Source organism: Anastrepha obliqua, chromosome 4 (genome assembly GCF_027943255.1).
Source record: "Anastrepha obliqua isolate idAnaObli1 chromosome 4, idAnaObli1_1.0, whole genome shotgun sequence".
Taxonomy (NCBI): domain Eukaryota; kingdom Metazoa; phylum Arthropoda; class Insecta; order Diptera; family Tephritidae; genus Anastrepha; species Anastrepha obliqua.
Genome location: NC_072895.1, coordinates 31725245 through 31748711, shown reverse-complemented (window position 1 = coordinate 31748711; position 23467 = coordinate 31725245). Strand labels below are relative to the sequence as shown.

The 23467-nt window shown below is 34.4% G+C and overlaps 1 protein-coding gene across 5 annotated transcripts in view; it reads left to right on the top strand.

Annotated features, from left to right (window-relative positions):
* The window catches only part of LOC129246254 (RING finger protein nhl-1), a 110056-nt gene extending 95115 nt beyond the window's left edge, over positions 1-14941 (top strand). For all 5 annotated transcript variants that reach the window (XM_054884920.1, XM_054884924.1, XM_054884922.1 and 2 more), the window contains 5 exons: positions 1948-2715; positions 8621-8780; positions 11584-11724; positions 13649-13725; positions 14070-14941. In XM_054884920.1, the coding sequence (XP_054740895.1) occupies positions 1948-2715; positions 8621-8780; positions 11584-11724; positions 13649-13725; positions 14070-14283 (1360 nt within the window). In that variant the 3' untranslated portion in view covers positions 14284-14941. The remainder of the gene's footprint in view (positions 1-1947; positions 2716-8620; positions 8781-11583; positions 11725-13648; positions 13726-14069) is intronic.
* Positions 14942-23467: the final 8526 nt, after the last annotated feature.

Sequence of the window (23467 nt, the reverse complement as noted above, 5' to 3'; positions counted from 1 at the left end):
ACCTAGTATATCCTAAAAATTACAAAAAACAATTTTTTGGGAGAAATTACAAAAAAAAAAAAATAAAAAAAATAAATTGAAATATGTTAATGGTTGAAAATTTTGGCATAAAATTTTGTGAAAAACTTTAATTTTTTCCTTAAAAATTTAAATTAAAAAAATGTTTTTTTTTTAGTTATGGAAAACAGCTTCTTTAAGATTGAAAGAGATAATATAAAAAAGTATGCGTGGGGGTGTTTTCCAAAAATGACACGAAAAATTTATTAAAAACAAATTTTTTCAAAACAAAACTTTGTGTAGGTATATTAACTCCTAAGAAATTCAAACTTATTATATCAAATATATCGAAAATTTTTATTGTAATTATTCCAGTTTAAAATTTAAATTTTTTTAAGTATACCTATTATATCTTAAAAATTAGAAAAAAATATGATCTTTGGAAAAAATTAAACGAAAATTATAAAATTGAAATTTATTAAAGGTTGGGATAAAGCGTTTTGGAAAAAATTTAATTTTTTCTTAAAAAATTCTGGGAATAATTATTTTTTGGCAATTGAAGAACAGCCTCCTCAAAGATTGGTTTCATAGTTTTTATGGCATCAATGAAAAAATAAGAAAAATATCTGAGTGGAGGTGATTTTCAAAAATGGCAAAAAAGTAGTGTTCCCGGAAATTTTGAACGAAAAAAAATAGTTTTTTTTTAATTTAATTTTTAATTTTTGGTTTTTTATTTTTCATTTTTTTTTTTTTTTTTTAAATTGCCTTCCAATTTTATTATATTCTTAAAAATAATTTGTTTAAGTGTATTATATACTAAAAAATTATTATTTTTTTTAATATTAAAAATAATCGATAATATTTCATTAAAAAAAATTTATATGTTAAAAATAATCGAAGATATTCCACTTTAAAGAGTTCCCTACCAAATATAATAAATCTCAAATTTCATTTCTAATTTTTTTCTTAAATTTTTTCGGTCTTCTTTTTTTATATTCTCGAGCCTGCAAATAAATAAACCCCAAAAATTTAAGACAATGCCAAAACACTTGAATCGTTTGACACGGAATCACTGGTAGTAACCTTTTTTATTCATGAGATCGAAGCTACGACTATAAAAAGCAACTTCACCTTTTTTTTTCTTAATATTCTGACCCAAGTTTCTAACAGTTTTCATAAACTGAGACAAATGAAAACTATGCTTAAGTTCTAATACTTTATTATTTTTCAATCAGATTAGCCCAAAAAATTGTTTACTATGATATATATAAGCAATTTGGTAAAACCAATGATGATTCCATTTAATTCAATTATTTTCATTTTCGTTAAATTCCCATTAAAAAGAGCCTCACAACCAAGATAGGACTTTTTTCTATTACAATTCCGCTAACATCAAATCTTCTAGGTCAATGCGTAGTTTAAATTTTCGTTCCACTAAGGAACATTTCCTATAATGCGCTTGCTAAACATAAGGTAACTGGTAACGTAAACATCTTAGAATGGAGAAGAAGCTTGCGAAGGCTAAAGATGTAAAGGTTTTATGGCCACACAGATGCCATCCAAATCAGCCTTTTCTTTTCAGCTCTCATTCATTTTCGGGTTTGGTCTTTTTTAAAGTCACTTTCAGCTCAGCCAGCCATATAAATTTGAAAAGAAGGACAAATATTTTCGTACTTTCATAAAAGCACAACATTCAATGATTTCGTAAATTCATAGAATTTTCAATAAAATATTACAATGAAAGTTTTAGACAATCGAAACTGCGAAACCCAGCTCTTAGTACTTAAAATAATTTTTGTTTTTTAGCGTATTTCACATTTTAAACTTCTATTCATTGACGGCAAAACAGTAAATCCTAATTACATTTTCTTCAAATCCATCCGTCTAACGATTGCGCTTTAATAAATTTTTTCTAATTCCACGCTTTCTCTTCTCTCCACATCTCTACAGATACGCCGGTTATGGCGGCTCGGATTTGGCTCGTAGTCGCTCTTCGCATGCATTGAAATCGCGTGACAATTCACCGGCCACCGATCGAAGCACCGCATCAGCACGCAGCGGTATTGTCAGCGCCGCCGGCTCCAGCACGTCCGCCGCAGCGGACAGCAAAGACGGCGAGGCGTTGAGCTCCTGGGCGCGGTACTTAAAGAACAAGTATGGCAACAAGACTGCCAAAGACACTCCGTCTAGTAGCGGTAGTGGCGCCTCAGCTCTGGCATCGTCCTCGCATGGCCATGGCACTGGCGTCGGCAGCAGCGGCAGTAGCAATGCCAGTCGTAGTCATGCCAGTGACGTGTCGCGTCGCTTGAGTTTAGGGCTGCCGTTGCGGCAGGCCAACGAGCTGGGCTCATCCGATGATGACGGTTCAAAAAACGGGGTAGGCTCCCCTACCTCCCCTACGGTAACAGCAGCAGCAGCCGGTATAACCGGAGTGGCAGGTACTACCCTTAAGGAATTGTACTTGCGCAAACGGCAGCAGCTGTTCCAATTGGGGGGACGGGGGAGCGAGCCCGGATCCTTCACGTGGCCACGCGGCGTAGCAGTCGGCCCGGATAATAGTTTCATCGTCGCCGATTCGTCAAATCATCGTGTACAGGTGTTCGACTCGAACGGTATCTTTGTTAAATCTTTCGGAGAATTTGGCTTACGTGCGGGCGAGTTCGATTGCTTGGCTGGTGTGGCGATCAATCGCATTGGACAATACATAATCGCAGACAGGTGAGTGACATGACACTGGAATGGGTGGTGAGACTGCCCGCCCATAGGTAATGTAAATATTAAGTTGCAAAGGGGACTGTTTGTACGCGTATTAACTCCGTCAAAGAAACTTTTTAATTAACTGCAACAAATGGCAAATAGAAATCGCTACCATGTGCACGCATTCGCAAGTACCTACAATTGCTGTGCGGATGGTCTGCATCCTACGTGAGGGAGGATGTTTTGTTTGCTCGCTTGTGCATCAGTGAGGTTTCGGATGAGAACGTTAAGCGGATAAAGGACGCGTTATAAAGCAAATGCCACTGGCTGTCACGTAAGTTACAGTTGACGGCTGGCTTAGTGGCAGCCAACATCTCACTTTTCGCCGCTTAATCCGGCATAATAATGACAAAATTAATTTCCATTCAGCCAATATTTACGCCGGAAATGAGGAAAACTTTCGGTTCCCACATTTATTTTTGCGTTCGAGTATTGTGACGATAGCAATTCAGGGCAATTGTTTTCAACATAATTAAAAGTCAGCCTCAGTGCTAATGGATTCAACAGCAGGAGGTGCGTAATTGAATTTGTTATTTGTTCGGTGAGTGGTTGGAAATGAAGAAGTTGAGCCGATTAAAAGCAAACATGCTTGAATTATGTACCGAAATCACTTGTGGAGGTACCAATTGAGTTTTATGCAAATAATGCATGAGATGGAATGGAAATGTGTGATTGTGCCAAAAAAATATGTGTCATATGAAAAACGATTTTCACATAGAAATTCCATAGAGAGTTTCATGGTTGATGGAGAAAAAATATAATAAAATGTTTAGAGGTTACTTTTACAAATTGGCAAGACTGCTGCTTCTTCTCTTCTTGATTGACGCGATAACTGCCCTGATTTTAACAAAGCTTTTATTCTCTTTCTAACCGGCGCCAGTTGGAAATACCCAGTAAAGCCAAGTCTTTCTCTACCGGATCTTTCCTGCGCAGAGGAGGTCTTCTTCTTCCTCTCCTACCACCAGCTGGTACCGCATCGAATACTTTCAGAGCCGGAGCGTTTGCATCCATTCGGACGACATGACCCAGCCGACGCAGCCGCTGGATCCTTATTCGCTGCGCTATGTCTATGTCGTCGTAAAGCTCATACAGCTCATTGTTTCATCGCCTACGAAACTCGCAATCGCTAACGGGCAAAGTTCCAAAACCTTACGTAGAATCTTTCCCTCAAACTCTTAACTATTCAAGGGTCGATTGTTGCTCTCGTCCAAGCTTCTGCACTATATGACAGGATGGGTATGATGAGATCCTTGTGGAGCACTAGTTTTGTTCGTCGAGAGAGGACTTTACTACTCAATTGCCTACTTAGTCCAAAGTAATCCTTGTTGGCAAGATAGATTCTTCATTTGATTTAAAGGCTGCCATTGTTAACCAAGTTAAAGCTGGTATTTTTTAAATAAATGACGTTTCTTATAACCCGTCGTGTCAAACAGTGACGTGGGTGCCGATATGCGAGTGCGCCGACTATTTTTTTGCTGACAGGAGGTACTTCGTTTTGTCCTCATTCACCAGCAGACCCATTTGCTTTGCTTCTGAAGTTCTTCAGTTTGGAAAAGCCAGACGGTTTTATATTTAAGACTGCTTGCTAATAACAGCAATTTTGGCAGGTGCCAGCTGATTTGTGCACTAGAAATTCACTTCGAAAGGGGAAGCGATCAATAGCGAGCATCCACAAGAATCAAGCGGAACTATTGAAAAACAAATCTAAAGAAAAACAAGTAAAGAACCGGTCCGGAAAGAAATTTATATATACATATGTTTATATGAATAATTGGCTCGTACATTATATTTGGCTGTTTGGCCGAGCTCCTCCTCCTATTTGTGGTACGCGTCGTCTTGATGTTGTTCCACAAATGGAGGGACCTACTGTTTCAAGTTGACTTCGAATGGCAGATATTTTTTATGAGGAGCTTTTTTATGGCAGAAATACACTCGGACGTTTGCCATTGCTTGCCGAGGGGCGACCGCTATTAGAAAAATGTTTTTCTTAATTTTGGTGTTCACCGAGATTCGAACCTACGTTCTCTCTGTGAATCCCGAATGGTAGTCACGCACCAACTCATTCGGATACGACGGCCGCTCACATAACTTTGTATATTTGGAAAATTTAATTTGGGCTGACAGTCAGCTTTTAGAATCAAACGAACTCGTGTACAAGGCGGGTTCCAGCTTTGTAACATCAGTGGCATTACTTGTATTGTATTTGTTTATTGGGTTCATCATTTGTATCAAATTTGAGTAATTTTGAAAAAAATTTATTTTATTTTGTTTGCTTTGGAAATTAATTTTGCTGACCCACTTTGCCCACTTTCAATACCAAAAAGCTTTGCACAAAGAGTAATATGTATTTTGTTGTTGTTTTTTTTTTTTTTTTGAGGTGGCACAAAGCATTGAAAGCCGGTGAGATTTTTCTTTGGACTCCCCCACTAAAAATCCACCTCTCTCCTCCTCCCTCTCGCCGCGTAACAACCGTCAAGTAACACTTCACGGGAGGAGGAGCGCTCTAATGCCTATTCATGAAGACCTGTGCTGTTGTTCAACGCGACGCAGTTTTGTGATAATACTTTTTGCCATATTACAGGCAACGGATAAGTTATCTTCCGAGACAAGCATTCTATCCACTAGGTTAAAAACCGTTATTAGCTTCTTCACCTTAATGTTTAACTCCGCCCTTTCCTACTCAAATCGAGGAGAGACAAACAAAACATGTTCTGCTGTTCAAAGCACCAAGGTCCAGTCAGTATTTGGGTCAGATAAAAGTCGAACTGTCCATGTTTTCGGTTAACCCATTTGGAGATTATGGCGATCAAGCGTTACATCTAGCGTCTGTTGAGGGACGAAATTAATTTTTCGTGCCACGTGCTCATACTAAGCTTTCTTGCTTCCTTGCGTATTGTCAGTCATTTGCTATTAAGTAGATTTGGAGTAGTCGTGCACTAACCATAATGACTTCTTCTGATACAGTGCGAATCGCCAGAATACTCTGAGGGCAGTGAATCCGTACATTGATTCCATAAACTTTACATATGAGATGTAGTGGCTTCCGCTAATTCTGGAGCTGCATGCAGCAAAATCGATAAAACGGCGGTATTAAGTAATCGGCTGCGGGTTCGCCTAGGACCTTTGGGGTTCATCATTATGCCTGTTAGCGCCGTCACTGCTTCTGAAGAGAAGTAGCATGTTCTCCATGCTTCACTGAAATATTTTATACTTATATTAATTTTTACTTGAGTTATCATGCGCACGGAGAACCTTTAAGGACCTCAATGTGAATGACGAAAATCTTTCTCAAACCTCGTTGCAAGGAATTCGGGAAAACCACGAAATGTTGGGGTGGGTGTCGGATCAAAAATGCGTCTGTGGGAGAAGTATTTGAATTGATTGAAGTCTACGCTTTTTTCAGGCTTCAAATTGCCTTTCGTAAGCTGCTTTTAGAATAACCTTCAGCTTCTTCTACGAACTCACCTTCAACGTCTTAATCGTCTTAAAACCGGGAAAAAGTCACACTGAGTCAAGTCCGATGAATACGGCGCCTGCTGACTGGTATTAATAGCAGTGACTGGTAATAGTGATGTGTAAGCCAGTGCATTATTGTTGGGAAGCAAGCCCAGTTGTTCCTTCACAATTGCGTGGTGCATGGATTTTCAATTTTTTTCTGGGCAAAATTGTGATAGTTGTTATTGTCTAATTGAGGCCTGCTACGTTTAATGGGGTCGCTCGTTTTACCAAATTGGCTTCGGTTATCGAGATTGCGGTATTTGAAAATGGATCTACGGCCACTGAAAGCTCATTCAGAAACAACCTTTTAGATCATTTGCTTTGCAAAATTTTAGCAGAATATGAGCTATAAAAATGATAGAGTTATTCACAAAAAAGAAGAAAAATATATAATAAAAATGAAAAAAATGCAATTAAAAAAAAAATTTTTTTTAAATAAAAATTTAATTTAAAAAAATTTTTAAATAAAAAAAATTTAATTAAAAGAATTAAAAAAAAAAAAATTAAAAAAATTAACTAAAACAAATTTGTAAAAAAAGAATTGTAAAAGAAAAAAATTTTAATGCAGGGCCTTAGATCTGTTTATAAAGTGAGTTGATCTTGATGTTTTCGGAATCAGGGAGTTATCCACAAAAAATATCAAAAAAAAAATTTTAACAGAAACCAAAAATTATTTAATAATTAAAAAAACTTTTAAATAAAAAAAATTTAAATAAAAAAAGTTTAAGAAAAAAATCAATAATAAATGAAATAAAACAAATTTGTAAAAAAAATTGTAAAACAAAAAAAATTTGTTACAAAAAAATTTTAATGCAGGGCGATTCACCCTTTTTAATGAAAGCTCATTCAGAAACAGCCTTAGATCTGTTTATAAAGTGAGTCGATCTTGATGTTTTCGGAAATAAGTGAGATTATAATAAAAAAACACAATGCTGTGCAAAATTTTAGCAGAATATCTATCAAAATGAATGAGTTCTCCACAAAAGAGATGAAATGAAATATTTTTACTAAAAAAAATTTTAAATAAAAGACAAATAAAAAAATATTAAAAATTTAAATAAAAACTAAATTTTAAATAAAAAATATTTGGAAAAAAATTTACGTATAAAAATGTTCATGAAAAAAAAAAATTAAAAAACAAAAATTTACTATATTGGACATTTATTCTGCCTCGCATATTTTAGAAACATTATGACTTAAATGGCTTTTGGGATCAAAATCTGTGGTGTCCATTTGTTTCTAAATTATTAAAAGAAAAATTAAAAACAAACGATAAAAAAAAAATTGTTTCTAAATTATTAAAAAAATTTTAAATAAGAAAGATATTAAAAAGAAAAAAAAATGTTAAAAAAATGTATATTTAAAAAACAATTTATATAAAAAAAAGTTTTGTAAAAACAATTGTAAAAAAAAAATTTATATAAAAAAAAATTATATGAAAAAAAGGTTTATAAAAAAAATTTGCATAAAAAAAGTTTTCCTGAAGAACAAATTTGTAAAACAATATTAAAAATAAAAATAAATGGAATAATAATAAAAAATTTTAAAAATATTAAATCTTTAATTAAAAACATGTTTAAAGTTTTAAGTTTTTAAAATTCCTAAAATAAAAAAAAAATTTTAATATTACAAATTCTAAAAGTTTTAAATTTACACATTTATAAAATTTAAAAAAAAATTTGTGAAAAAATATTTAAAAAAAAATTTTGAATATATTGGATTTTTTTTTGCGTCATATATTATAGAAATATTATGACTTAAATGGTTTTTGGGATCAAAATCTGTGTTGTCCATTTGATTCTAAAACTTTTATATAACAACAAAATTTATGTAAAAAAAAATTTACATAAAAAAAGTTTTCCTCAAAAACGAATTTGTAAAAAAATGCTTAAAAAAATTAATAAAACAATAATAAAAAATTCTAAAAATATTACATATTTAAAATCTTAAGCTTTTAAAATTCATAAAATTAAAAACAAAAAGCATTTTTGAAAATATCATAAATTCTAAAAGTTTTAAGTTTACACATTTATAAGATTAAAAAAAAATTAAAAACAAAAATTTGTAAAAAAATAAAAAAAAAAATTCTAAAAAAATATTAAAAAAAAAATTGTGTAAAAATTTTTTTTTTTGAAAATATAGGAATTTTGTTTTGCATCGTATATTATATATACAATATGACTTAAATGGTATTTGGTATCAATCTCTTTGATGTCCAGTTGTTTCTAAATGATCTCCCAGCGGTCCCAAGGGCATTTTCATATACCACCTACAGCAAAATACCCAACATGCACTTGATTTTTCTAATTCTAAAAAATTTTATAATTTTTCAGTTTTTATCTAAAATTTTTTTCCACCCTTTTTATAGATATAATCATCGCATACAAGTACTCGACCCACAAGGACGCTTTTTGCGCGCATTTGGCTCTCAAGGCATGACCGATGGCAAATTTAATTATCCTTGGGGCATAGCAACCGATTCATTGGGTTTCATTTACGTTTGTGACAAAGAAAATCATCGAGTGCAGGTGAGTCCAAATAAAAAATACTTCAATAACGTACTTATTTAGGATAATGGGTGTCCCATTAAGATGGTTAAGTTTTCGCTACGATAATCCAATAATTTTTTCTTGAATTGAAAGAAAGTTTTTGGCGTCCTTTCCATGAGATTAAATCGGCGCTATGCCAAAATGTTTTCGAAGTGCTGGTTGCACTGCGTGAAATTGAATGAATGGTGCTAAGGTTACCACATACTGACAAGTTTAACTATTTAAAAAAAAAAAGTTAAATATAGTTTATTCCATAATAAAACCATATTAATTAAAATTCAGACTTGGCACAGGATTTATAAAAAGTAGACAAATTTTTATTAAAAAAAAAAATTGTGTACGTAATTTTATAGCTCATAAAATTTTAGAATAACATTGTGTAATTTTAAAGTGGTTAAATATTCGAGTTGAGTTTTGACAAGTTTTTCTGTTGCCGATGTTATGCATTTTCTTCCATATAAAAATGCTCTTAGGGCATTGCAGACTGTGCAGTCATCCGTACATGATTGGGGTACAGTCCACTTACTCTTATTGAACCCAAGGAAGCTCCAATGCACCTTCTCCTTGAATGCAGCGCTATAACGGGGCACATAAGCTCAGTTCAACCAGGCTCTATGTTAAGTCTAATAAGGGAACTGCGTGAGGTCGAAGTGCAAACCTCCAATAAATCTAAATCTAATATAAAAAGAAGAAAAAAAATTATTAAAAATCAACGAGAATTTTGAGTCACGTCAATTTTACTTTTGAATTAACTAGAACTGCAAACCCAACAATTTTCTAAAAATTCTTAATAAAAAGTGTGACATTTTGAGGGAAATTGAATTGAATTATGTCTTATTTATTTATTATTTTTATTTGGATTTATTGAAGTGAAACTGCTTAGACGTCGATTCACAAGCGAGAATGGAAAGTAAAATTTCAAGGCCATGCAACGTTTTAGGCATTTTCGTTCTGCGAGAGAGAAAAAAGATATAACGTAGACGAAAAGGAGAGAGAGAGCTATAACTCATATAAAGGGCGGTTAAGTTTCAAGGGCCGGTGTTGATTTTGAATAAAGTACACATTTTTTAGGAAATTATTGTAATTTCTCCTCATTATGATAATACTGGTATGGCTCAATTACGTGTAAAACAAAATATTGACCAAATGGCCGCCGCGGGCTCGGCGACACACCTCCATCCGTTGGTCCAAATTTTCGATAACGCTGAGGCATAACTGAGGTTCTATGTCGTTAATGTGCCGAATTATCTCATCCTTTAGCTTTTGAATTGTTGCTGGCTTACTGAAGTACACGTTTGCTTTCAAATAACCCCAAAGAAAGAAGGCCTAGTGAGAAATAACACTGCCTATTTTTTGGCGCTTGTTTGTTGGTGCATACTTGTAGGAAATATTATTTTTGGTGCCTACTTTTTGTCCTTATATTTCCTTGGTGCCTACTGTTTGGGGCCGTTTTTGGTCCCAAGTTTTTGGCATTTTTTTTGGTGCGTACTTTTTGATGCTTATTTCCGTTTCCTGGCTAGTGCTTGTGCGTACTATAAAGTGCTATCCATTCCGGCGTCGGATTTATTGGTATTGCCTTGCGGTAATTTGTGTCGTTGCTGCGGTCCTGGAATCGCTGCGTTTGTGCGGGTGATAAACGCTCGGAGTAGTGCGCGTTGTTGCCATGGTTTGTGTCCGGCATTTACCTACATCGGTCGACCCCTCTCCATTTTTGGAAATTTTATCTATTTGTATTCTCTACAAATGTTGTGAATTTATTTCGATATATATTCTTTCTCTCTCGGGTTTCTCCCTCTTTCTTTGTCTGCCTTGAAAGTTTCACTTCTGCTATGTGTACTACGCTACACGCACTTTTTTTATTATAGGATGAAATATAACTGGAAATAAATAAAACAAGATTTATATTAATTAAGGAAAAAAACCCGCAAAGCTTGTCAATATGTGGTGACCTCTTCATTCATGTCACTAATTATTATTGCCACATTATTTATTTCGTCACGAGACGTCCATTTATCGCATTTTGTGCTCTATTCGTTTCAAATAAACATCGCATTTTTCAAATGCCTAACTAAAGGACCATATTGGGACACCCTTTATATACCTATTTTTGCTTAGGCAGAAATTCACTACACTTCTTAATCGAATCTATTCTTATCACATGGGCAAATACGAGACACCTTAGATTTGCATATATCAAATGTATGTGCGATTAAACTATATTCGTGAATTCGTTTGAATACCTACAACAAAAACTGCATTGTGAATATGTAAATATTTGCAATTAATCATTACAACTGTCTTCTTGTCGCACAATCCTTTTGCTGTTGCTTTCGTTTATCTGCTTGAAACGGCAATTCCCCGTTACTTGGCAACCCATTCAATGTCATTTCAATCGCTGCCAATCAATCCTTTCAACAGTGAAATGAATAAAGTGGAAGTTTATTTAGTGGGCTGACGGCTACAGAGAGCTGTAGCAACAGCAATAATGAAAATTACGCCAACAACAACAGCAAAGAATGAATCTGTGATATTTGTATTTTCCGTTTCACAGAAGATTTCCACACATACATAAGTCTGCTTGCATGCATGCCTACAATCTTGCCAATGCAAATGTCCTCCATGCGCACTTACACGTACACCCACACAAGCTGATAATCTCTTTGCAAAATCTAAAGCCTATCTAAATTTCGATTATCATCATACACACGGTTTTCATATCTAGTTATCGGTATCGTCTAGTTACATCTGAATCATATTCGTACATATATTTTTATCCTTACAGGTTTTTCAATCCGATGGCACTTTTGTTGGTAAATTTGGCAAACTGGGACCGTTGGAAGGAGAACTTGAACACCCACACTACATCGCTGTTTCGAATACGAATCGTGTTATTGTATCCGATTCCAATAATCACCGAATTCAGGTGAGAGAATGTCTTAAAAATATTTGACTAACAGAGTTGATGTCATTTTATCCGACCAATGCCCCTCAAAAGGGGGAAAAATATCATGCGATGGGGCGGTTTTAATGAACTTTCGCATACAGGTTTTTTTGAGGCCGATTATTACAAATATTTGTGCTAGTCTTTTAAAATTCAAAATGGCAGATGCAATATGGCGGACGCTTTTTACAGATAATCAGGTCCTTATGTTTAGAAGGATACCTTAAGTCGGATCGTAGAAGCAGCACTTGCAGTAAAACGCAGTTGGGTTGCTTTACTTCAAATATTTATTCGTATACTTCGCATATTTAATTAAAAAAAAACTCCATGCGAAAGAATATTGCATTATAATTATTCTTCCGACTCCGAAGACCAATCAGAAAATGAATTGGTGGTTTTTAGCTTACATAGAAAGAGGACAAAAAATCAAATGCGTATAAAAAATTAAAAAAACTTAAAAATGAAAGAAAAACAAATAAAACAATAACAAAAAAGTTTGAAAATATTAAATCTTAAATTCAAACAATTTTTAAAGTTTTTAGTTTTTTAAATTCATAAAATTAAAAAAAAAACGTTTTTGAACATAAAAAAAGTTCTAAAAGTTTTAAGTTTTTAAATTTATAAAAAAACAAAAAAAGCCGAAAGCCTCCGATGCTAGCGCTGCACTACTTTCAGTTTGTATAATAATTTTATTGTTATGTAAACCTTTATAAAATAAAATTAAAAAAAATGAAATAAAAATTTTTTGAAAAAAAATTTAAATCTAAAATGTTTTAAATAAAGTAAAATGAATAATATAATACGAAATAAAACAATAATAAAAAACTAAATAATATTAAATTGTAAATTTAAAAAAATATTTAAAAAATAAAAAATTTAAAATTTAAAAAATGTTTAAAATAAAATAAAAATAAGAAATAAAACAATAATAAAAAACTAAAAAATATTAAAAATTAAATTAAAAAAAAATATTTAAAAAATAAAAAATTTTAAATTTAAAAAATGTTTAAAATAAAATAAAAATAAGAAATAAAAGTATAATAAAAAACTAAAATATATTAAATTTTTAATAGAGAAGAGGAAAAATATTTGAAAAAATAAAACCAATAAACAAAAAATGTGAAAAAATCAAACATTTTATTTTTTCAGATATTTTTTTTAATGTTTTTATTCTTTCAATTATTTTAAAATTTTTTACTTTTAGATATTAAATTTTTAATAGAGAAGAGGAAAAATATTTGAAAAAATAAAACGAATAAAAAAAATGTGAAAAAATTATTATAAAATATTTTACTTTTAGAAATATTTTTTTTATTGTTTTTCCTTTTTCTCTTTTTTATTTAAAATTTCATATTTTTTAGTTTTTTATTATTGTTTCATTTCGTATTATATTTCGTATTCTTTTTATTTTATTGTTAACATTTTATAATTTAATATAATTTTAGTTTTTCAAATATTTCAAATTTAATTTTTTTTTTACTTTTTCACATATTATTTTTTATTTTAAATTTTAAAATTTTTTATTTTTTCAAAAAAAAATTTATTTAAAGTTTTCTATTATTTAGTTTTTTATTATTGTTTTATTCCTTATTTTTATTTTATTTTATTTTAAACATTGTTTTTATAAATTTAAAATTTAGAAATTAAATTTTTTTTCCACGGTCTTTTCTAAATCATAGAATTAGAAAAAAAATGTTTTCTTAAATTTTTTAAATTTAAAATCTAAAATTATTCATTATTGTTTTCCATGCTATTTTTAATATTTTAAACATTTTGTTTTAATATTTTTAAAAATTAAAATTAACCATTTAAATTCATGAAAATGTTAAGTGCTTAAAATATATATTATATAAATAAAAATGCTTAAAATAAATTAATCAGCTAATTTTCTTAAATCAATTTACAGATTTTCGACGTCAACGGAAAAGTTCTAAAAACCATCGGTACAGAGGGTTCTGATGACGGACAGCTAAAGTTCCCACGGTGAGAAAAAAAAGAAATAAAAAATATTGCTAAGTTGTTTTAAAATATTCGTTTTTGCAAAATCTGTATTGCTAAAAACTTTGGAGAAACAAGGTGGCGCAAAATTAAGCACCCATCCGCTGCTTTAAAGTCATTGAACTTTAGTCGACTGCTCACTTTGTGACTTGACATCGAAGTGATTCGGCAAACAATTTTTTTTTAATTTCATTTAATTATCGCAACTAAACTTAGCCTATAGTTACCTTGTATCTGATCTCTATTACTAATCTATTAGCGTGTTTTAAGTAGAATCTACTCCTAAATATTTTATGAATAAATTATTGTATTTCTTATTTATTTTACAGGGGCATCGCTGTGGATGATCAGGGTTATATAATAATCGCCGATGCGGGTAATAATCGCATACAGATTTTTAGTCCTGACGGCACATTCTTAAGGGCCTTCGGTTCATGGGGTTCTGGTCGTTCAGAATTCAAAGGACTCGAGGGTGTTGGTGTCATGTCGAATGGAAATATTTTGGTGTGCGATCGTGAGAATCACCGCGTACAAGTCTTCTAAATTACTTAACACTAGAAAAAAAGTACTAAACAGATTAATAATTGCAATTAAACACACACACACTTACATATATTTGTAACCAATATAATCACATGCACATATATGTATATGTACAAGATGTATACGAGAGTATGTAGATGGATGGAGGAAATACAATAATTTCATGCCAAGCAAGTTTTGTTCTGTTATAGCCTACTCAAAGTGTGTTTGTTCTACTTTGTTTATTACTACATACATATACATATACTTACGTATATTTTTAAAAAAGATTTTTTTTTGTAATTTATTTTTTTTAATTTACTTGTTTTCAATAATCATTTGTACGTGCTTCAATTGAATATTGCTTCAGAGGATAATGTAGTTTTTGGTTTTATAAATTTTTCGCTTAAAGTTAACAATCGTCGTTTTTATAAATGCACATATTTGCGCTTACAAATTTGTAGTTTGATGATAAAAAGTATAATAAAATTGGAAATTGTTTTGATTATGGCAGAAAAATGGATTTTTAATTTTGTAATTTTTTTCGTCAAATTATTATGTGTATAATAATTATTGTGTTTAAGAGCTAAAGGTAGTAGTCCAGTGTAACGACCGAAATTTCGACGTTTTTTTATGAATCTTTTTTAAAAAGAAAATAAAATGTGATCGTTTTAAAGTTTTTACATGTTTTTATTGGTGTTTTGAAGTATATAAAAACATTTTTTTAAAGTTAATTTTATATTAATTTGTTTAAAATTTTTGACGTCAAAGTGGAGTCCTTAAAAAAAGATGAGTTGGTTCGGGGAAACACACAGCCTTCCAAAGTCCTATCTGAAATAAAAAATTCAAAGAGATTATTATTCTGTAGACTTTATTTTAGGTCCCGAACCTAAAATATACTTAAAAATAAAAAAAAAAAAAAATGGCGGACTTGTGAAAAAAGTTCTCGAAATCTATTTGTTTTCTTCATAAATTGTTTAAATTAAATGGTTTATAATTAAAAAATTAAATGTTTTAAAGGTCCGGGATCTAGATATGTGTGTCTAGAATAACGGGTTAAATTTTTAGCCAAATCGGTTGAATAATTTTGAGTCAGTGATTTCTCGAAATTTCGAAAACATGATGTTGAGCAAAACGCGTTTAAAGTTTCGACAACAGCTGCTGCTGGCGTGTCACACGCTTTCATACACACTACGGCGCGCTCTCCTGTTTTAGCTATAACTTTAAAGATAATTAAAATTTCTGTCTGAAATTTTTATAGTATATTTTTAAGATGTTTTTCTTCCGAAAAATGTAAAAAAAAATTCGATTTTTTGAACCCGTCACACCGGGTGCAAGAGTCCTCGACTTTAAATTTTAAATTTTAGTGCACCAGTCCGTTCTTCAAAAATTGGTTTGATAGCTGAGTAAGTAAGTCAAATACATTTTTTTGTACTCCTGTAGTATTTTCTATTCTCAATTATGTTGCTTTGCAGTGCTCTGTGCTTGAAACGGCATCGACGTTAAAAAAAAAAAAAAAATCACGACCATGTAATTTTTATTTTGTACTAAGAACTCCAAGTGTTTTGTTCTTGTATAACACACGCTGCTGCGTCTGTGTGTTTGTGCCTGTTTATTTTTAATGCAGCAGTCTACTAGCAAAGCATTGATGTTATTTCAGCTATAAAAAACTGTTATGTAAGTGCGAATATATTAGAAACGATAGAGACACTGCGCGTTGCTGTTGTAAGTTGTTGGAATTCTTATACTAAAATTGCTCTATCAATATTTGCATTAAATCCATTACCTTCGCATACTTCCGGTTACTTAATCTAATAAAATGCGGCATTTTAATATTTTTTTAAATATGAAAACACGGGCTGCGGTGCAATTCTCTGTATATTTTTTTTTTACATTACAGTGAAATGAGTGGACGCTTTTTTGTATTATAGCATATGTTGAGAAATGAAATAAAACAAAATAAATAATTTTTCAGCATACCCTGTTTTCCCATTTTCGCAAATATTGTGAAATATACAACCTTTTACAAAAAAATCGTCTCCGCATCAAAGAAGGTGTGATCGATTGTAGTTGATATTTGCAGGGCTTCGCAATACATTTAACATAAATGTACATTTATTGTACAAAATAAATGAGTCTTTGAACAAAGTAAAATATATCTACTTCTTTTAATTACACAGGTTATGCTTTTGTGCTGTTGTACCCTTCAAATATATATTATAAATTTATTGTTGTATAACCTTTCGAATCATTTGTGTTTCAAATCAATTGCCTTGCAAGTTATGAGCGCAATGAACTATAATAGCAAACATGCATCTCTCTGTAATGCACTCTGGTGAGGTGCGCTCTCGCTCTTTGTTTACAAGCGCTTTCGCTTATAAGTAGATTCTCAGTTAGGGTTGTGCAGTCATAGAGTTTTATGTGTGAGTGGCTTGTAGTGCCAAATGAATGAACTATTGCAGCAGTTTAATGCATGCATATTCATGCCTAACATGAGTAGGCACTTCGGTACTCTACCACTGAATCGGCCTCAACGATATTTATACGAATAAACGGTCATAGGATATTTTACTGTTGTTCACAAAGAGCGACAAATTTTGTGTGTATAATATTTCCTAATACAAAATTTTCGCACTCTCGTCGAACTGCTAACTATGTATGTATTTGATATGCTTTAATTTTTATTGGGCACAGGGCAAACTTCAAATGCAAGAAGTAATTGAAAAGATAAAGAAAATCTACAACAACGCACGCTGGGTACGATTTGTAAATCTTAAACGATCGATCTAAAGGCATATTTAATATTTTTATGTACGATACTTGAATTGAGAACGTTCTTCGTATACATATGTAAGTATTTACACACACATAGATTGATTTCAAAGCCACACATTTGAGATTTGACACACTCATCTACAAACTAATCTCATGCTCAGCTTATTTTGATAGCAAGATTTATGCTAAGCTGCTTATGAGGGAATCCACAGTGAAAATTCTTTGCTTCATTAGTACTTTGGAGCAAATCTTGGCACAAGTAAAAAAAATTTTTGAGCTAAACATACAACTTCCCAGATTATCCAAATGAAAATTCATCTACTAAAAGTTGGTGATGAAATTATCGCTATGAAAACGATTGTGCCACGTAGACAGGGCAAATTACACAAACACAAAAAGCGATTTAAGCTTTCAATTTCTTGCGAAATACCTTAGCTGTTACGAGATACTATAATTGTGATGCGAGTTGAGGAAAGCCATTAGAATAAATTCACATTTTCACATTTTCGTTGCATTTAACACACAGATTTATGTAAATATTTCGTTTCAATTACTTCATTTCAGCAACACGACAAGCAATTTAATGTCACCCTTCACCCTTCACTCTGCACCCTTCATTCAAGTGCTTAGCCCAGTGAGTGAGCTGGGGAAAAGGCAACCGTTGTTTATGCGTAGGTGTGTGGGAATTTGTGTTTGGTATTGCTAGTTGTTTAGTATGTGTAGAAGTATTCTGTGTGTGTAGGTGTAACAAAATACTGTTTTGTTTTTCCTTTCTATTTTCATGTGCAATTTCGGGCATTTGTCTTGTGCTTTTGCAGTGGTTTTGTGGTGACACACACACACACGCACACACACACACAATTATTCACTTATACAGGTTCATTGTGCTACCAGCTTTTGTGGCTGGAATGTGCATTTAATGTTAACAATGTATGCGCAATCTGGCGACCGCGCATTTACACCTAAAAGTATGCAATTGCAAATATTTTTCTTATTATAATTTCGCTGGCGTTAAGAGTAAAAGTTGCCACATTGCAATGAAAAATTTGCAATTTGACATTCTAAGCGACAAAGTTACAAGTGCTGGGGAAAAGAAAAAAAAACGATTTAAGGGGGGGGGGTAACGTTAATTCATGGAAAAAAAGGCACATTTTTATGATTTTTTTTTGATGACACAGTTAAAATTTATTCGTCAAATCTTTTACTACATAAAACTATAGCATTTGAAGTATATTTTGTGAAATTTTCATCCAAAAATATTTAAAAAGACGGCAATGGCAGAAATTATTCGGACGCATCTCAAAAAAAAGTAGTTTTGCGGTGCCCCTCATAACTCGGTGTTAAATCATCTGAAATCAAAAAACCAAAGTTATTTCGTTAGATAATCGTTTTCTCCGGGTAACGCCGAGAGCGTTTTTTGAAATTAAAAATTTTTCGATTTTTGGGAACACGTTAAAGTCAAAAACACGATTTTCGCGTAAAAAATCGGTGAATTAGTTACCGTAAAAACAAAAGTATCAACAAATTCGAAAAAAACTCTTCGGCGTTACCTTGTAAAACATCTACAGAAAAAGTGTTCAAAATTTCAAAAGGATCGGTGCAGTAGTTTCAAAGTTATGAGGGGCACCGACTTTGAAAACGTAAGTTGTGGGAACAACGCTTTAAAGTACAAATGGCGCGCGGTTGAGCCAGGTAGGTAGCAACACTTACATGGCTGTATCTTTGTAAGTTTTGCTCCGATTCATCTAAAATTTTCACAGAATATTCTTGAAAGGTTCTTCATTTAAAAAACCAAATAAAAAAAAATGCACAAAAAAAAATTTAAAAACGTTACCCCCCCTTAATGATGCAAAGTCATTTGAATTTCCAAATTTTTCGGTGTAAGAGTTTAAACGAAAATTTGCCTAGGATTCAAAGCAATATATATATAATATATTAACAACAACAACAGCAAGCACCACTGTTGTTGTTGTTGTTGTTAATATATTAGTGGTGCTTGCTGTTGTTGTTGCAGCAGTACCTTTGTCAGTGTAGTGTAATCACCGGTCGTCTTCGTCTAGCTCATCTAACAATTGGCCCAGGAAACTTGCTGTTTTGACAGGTTGGGAGAGTGGTGCTAGATGAGTGGGCTTGATGGGGCATGTGAAAAGGTGGTTAGTGTCGTGCGGCGTGCCTTAACATGCCGGACATGTAGGAGTTTAATCTGCTACAATATCCAGAACGTAATTGTGCCAAGGTTACGCGGGACTCTCGGGGAAGTCGGAGCTCTTCGTCTGCGATTGGTGGTGGTTGGACTCCGATAACGGCATTCGGGGTCGGGAGGTTAAGAAGGTGGTGAGAGTCTCCCGATGAATGTCGTTTATGGCCTGTCTGTACACTGTCCGAACCAGTAATTGTCTGTTTGTTTTGTCTGAGACCTCGTCCGCGTAGTTGAGGAAATGCCTCCTGATGTGCCTGGGAGGTGGCTCAGGCTCAAGCAGGTGTTTGCATGGGTGAGGCTAGCGGTAACCCCCGAGTAGAAACTTCTTACTGAGCTGTTTTTTATGCTCCTTAACAGGCAGCATTTGGACCTCATTATGTAGATGATGTACAGGTGACATCAGAAGGCATCCTGTCACGGTGCTTAAAGCAGCGTTTTGGCAGGTCTGAAGCTTCGTCCACTGCGAATCACTGCTTCCAGGCGGCAGGCGCAGCATAGTTTAGAACCGGTTGGCCTATTACTTTAAAAGTCGACAGCAACATTTCCTTGTCTTTGCCCCAAGTGCTGCCGGCGAGCGACTTGAGAACCTTGTTGCGATTCTGTACTTTAGTTGCAATAGCGGTTGTATGCGCTGAGAAGGAGAGCAAGCTATCAAAGGTAACTCCCAAAATTTTGGGATTGTTAACCATCGGAATTTGTATATCATCGACTTTCACCTTGAGTTGTAGCTTGACCTCCTTTGTCCAGGTGGTGAATAGGGTCGCCGTGGATTTAGTGGGAGAGAGTTGTGAATTCCTCGCATTGGAGAAGCGAGAAAGGCTGGCGAGGTAGTCGTTTACCTTGGAGCATAGGCCATCAATTTCATTGCCCGACGCCATTATCGTGCAGTCGTCGGCGTATGAGACCATGGAGACTCCCTCTGGTGGCTGGGGGAGTTTCGAGATATAGAAGTTGAAAAGCAAGGGTGAAAGGACACCACCCCGCGGTACATCTTTCTTACATTCCCATGGCAGCCGGTTATACGTTACTGGAATGACTCGGGTTTTTCCCGACCAAGGGCTGCCGCCCCAGTAAACTTGCCCTGTCTAGTGTACCGTATCCCAACAGCGGTGCTCGCTCACCCCTCTATCATTAGCTGACATGACCTGAGCAGCGCAAGAATATTTCTCTTAGCTGTATTTAAAGATAAAAAAACAAAACTTTGCAAAACACCGAGGATGATGTTTTTTTTGGTTTTATATTCAATAAAATGAAAGATCTCAGAGTAGATCAGTAGGTGAAATGGTTGAAATACCACTCAGGCACCCCCAAGCAGCACACAGCGTTGTTTTGATGTCATTTTGAGAGACTTCCAACAGGCAGATATCTACAGCTAGCCATAGCAGATGATGTAAACGGAGAAGGTTGATGGGTTTTAGGTTGGCACACCGCCCCAGGCTGTCGAAGAAAGGAGCACCCAGTAACCTTAATCGTCTAGCTGCCAAACTAGGACGTTTACAGAAAGAATGTTTAACACTTTCCTTCTATGAAAGGTCACCACTACTTCCACAATGGGAATTAAATGATAAGCCCAGCTATTCTGCGTGTGTGCCCATCATCCAATGACCGGTAAATACAGCTACGAGTTTGGAAATTGAATGGCGTGGGGTTCCCAGGACTTTTCCGGAATAAATATTATTGCATTTTTTTGTAATATTATTTTGTAAATTTGTTTTATGTTAAATGGTGGGGTGAAACATCACGTAAATATTTAATATTTAATAATAATAATAATTTAATTAGGAAGTAACAGCAATCAAAGAAGCAGTTGATTGGTTGTTTATTGTGCAACTAAAGGGTCCGGCACTCGAAGAGTAACCAATTAAAGAGGCCATAAATTTAGTTTAGAAAATTACTTTTATTCAATTCAAAGTAAAAAATGTGTAAAAATAATACAAAATTAAGAATCAATTTGCTTTTGCTCGATATGACCACATTTTGCCTTGACTATGGCCTTGAGACGGTCCAGAAACGAATCGCAAGCTGCCCAAATGTGACTTTCATGTATTTTGGCCCACTTGCGGACAATGGCTTTTTTCAGCGCCTCGGGGCTGGCCAATCTCTTAGTTCGGACCTTACTCTCCATGCTGGCCTAAAGAGAATAATCCATCGGATTCGCGTATGGTTAATTTGTGGACGTTAATAAGTTCGGAACATTGTCTTTTAGCCATTCTTGGTTCACTCGAGCTTTGTGAGACGGTGTCGAGTCCTGTTAAGACGTCCATGGTCTGCCACTGAAATGTTTGTCGCATTTACCTTGACGCCAGGCTCGATAAAAACGATTGGAGAGCGCCCATCTGCTATTACAGCGGCTCAAACCATTACCTGTGGCGGGTGCTGCCTCCTTGTGTCCAATCGATGGCTCAAATTCTTGTACTGACAGATGGTTAAAGAAACCCTATCGTTTTGGGAGTTTACGAATTGCTCAATATGAAAAATTTTCTCGTCAGAAAACACAATATTCGGAAATTTACTGCTTTCGGCCAAGTGAAGCAACTCGTCGCTCTCTCACGTCTGATTTGTTGCTGCTTTGGTGTGAGATCATGCGCCTTTTGAATCTTGTAAGGCTTGACTTTGAGATCATTTTTCAGTATGCGGCGGATGCTATGGTCTGATATTTTCAGTTCTTTCGCCATTTGATTGGCACTTCGTCGGAGATTTCGCCCAAGTTGCTTCTTCACTTTTTGAACTACTGGAAAGATGGGGCTTGCGTCAACTCAGCCAGCGCAAACGTGCAAAGTGACGAGATCCTTCTGGCTACGGAAAAATCGAAGGCGCTCGAGAGAGCTTCTAAGGTAAACAAAACCTCAGATTTTGAATTTTGTGGGTGCCTTTTTTTGTTTAAGGGATTTAAAGTCAAAATGTCAGAAGCATCACCATAGGCGCCGTCGCACCAGTGGTATGTGAGACATGCTCCCACTAACACTATAACAATCCTCCTTCTCGGCTGTATTGCACCCTGGGACCGTGGTACCATTTGCCGCGTTTATGTCTATTGACACAATAGATACTTGCGTCTCGGTTCCTCTCACATGGGCGTATGGAGATTGTACGCCGTCGATAGTATTCATGGCTTCTACGTCATAAGTAGTTCTGCAGCAAATGGATCATCGGGAAAAAGCTCATAAGTATTACCGACATGTCGTGGCCTGATACGTTCGTGAGCATTTGGCTCGGGCATCTATGATTTGTTGTCAATTCGTAGGCAGTGCACCTCTAAGCGAAAGCTGCTGTTGATTTCTTCTAAAATTTCTAACTGTATTCCAGCAAGTAATCGATGCGATCATCTTTGTCTTGCTCAGCAGGGCACAATTGTTCACTCAGAAGTGCTTCGAGCATTAAATGTTTGTCTCTAAGACGATCGCAGTAGAACAATACGTGTTCCGTACTTACAATCACGTTGTTGCAGTTTGGGAAGAACGAGGTGTCCTCCAGATTGAACAGATGGAGGTACTCAAAAAAAAAAAAAAAAAAACAACAACGGTGGAGTGAGATAGTAGTCAACGTCCCGTATTTCCTGTTCACACATTGAATAATAATTGAGTTAAGCCAATGAGTCCAGTGTAGGTTAGTTCAAGAATCTCATCTGCTTTGCCATTCTTCTATCTTTTTCTTCTAATGATGGCTTAGCTTCTCGCCTGCCTTAGAGACGGCTAAATTCCTTTGCCTGAATGTCCGCTGGTAGTTTGCCCGCGATAACTGCTGGGGCGTCTCTTGAGACCGTTCTGTATCCTCTAGTTCCCTTATTGTCCTTATTACCTGTGTTGCGTATTGTACGCTGGATGTTTTGGCTCCGGCAGCCTAAAAGACTACGAAATCTACAACCGTCGATAAGAGACGTATTTTGCTGCCTTACAGCCCGTCAATATGAGGCACCGTTCGTGTTAGCGCTCCATTGCTGACATCAGCTCGAATCGTGTCAATTATCACGCCAAGATTCTTAATATACTCCTTAGGGAGTATTTCATGCGTGCCGAAAAATAGTTTTATTTCCTCTTTTTTTCTCCGTGTGCTAATAAGTACTATCTCGGCTTTTTTGGGTGCCCTTGTACGACATTTTCTACTAAGTAAGTCGAGAGATGTCCGGAGAATGAGTTGGAATCATCTCAGCTCCTTCTCCTTAGCTGTTTTGCTCTCGCGAGGTACATGATTTCTATTTCTTTTCTACGTCTGTTGATATGGTAGACGAAA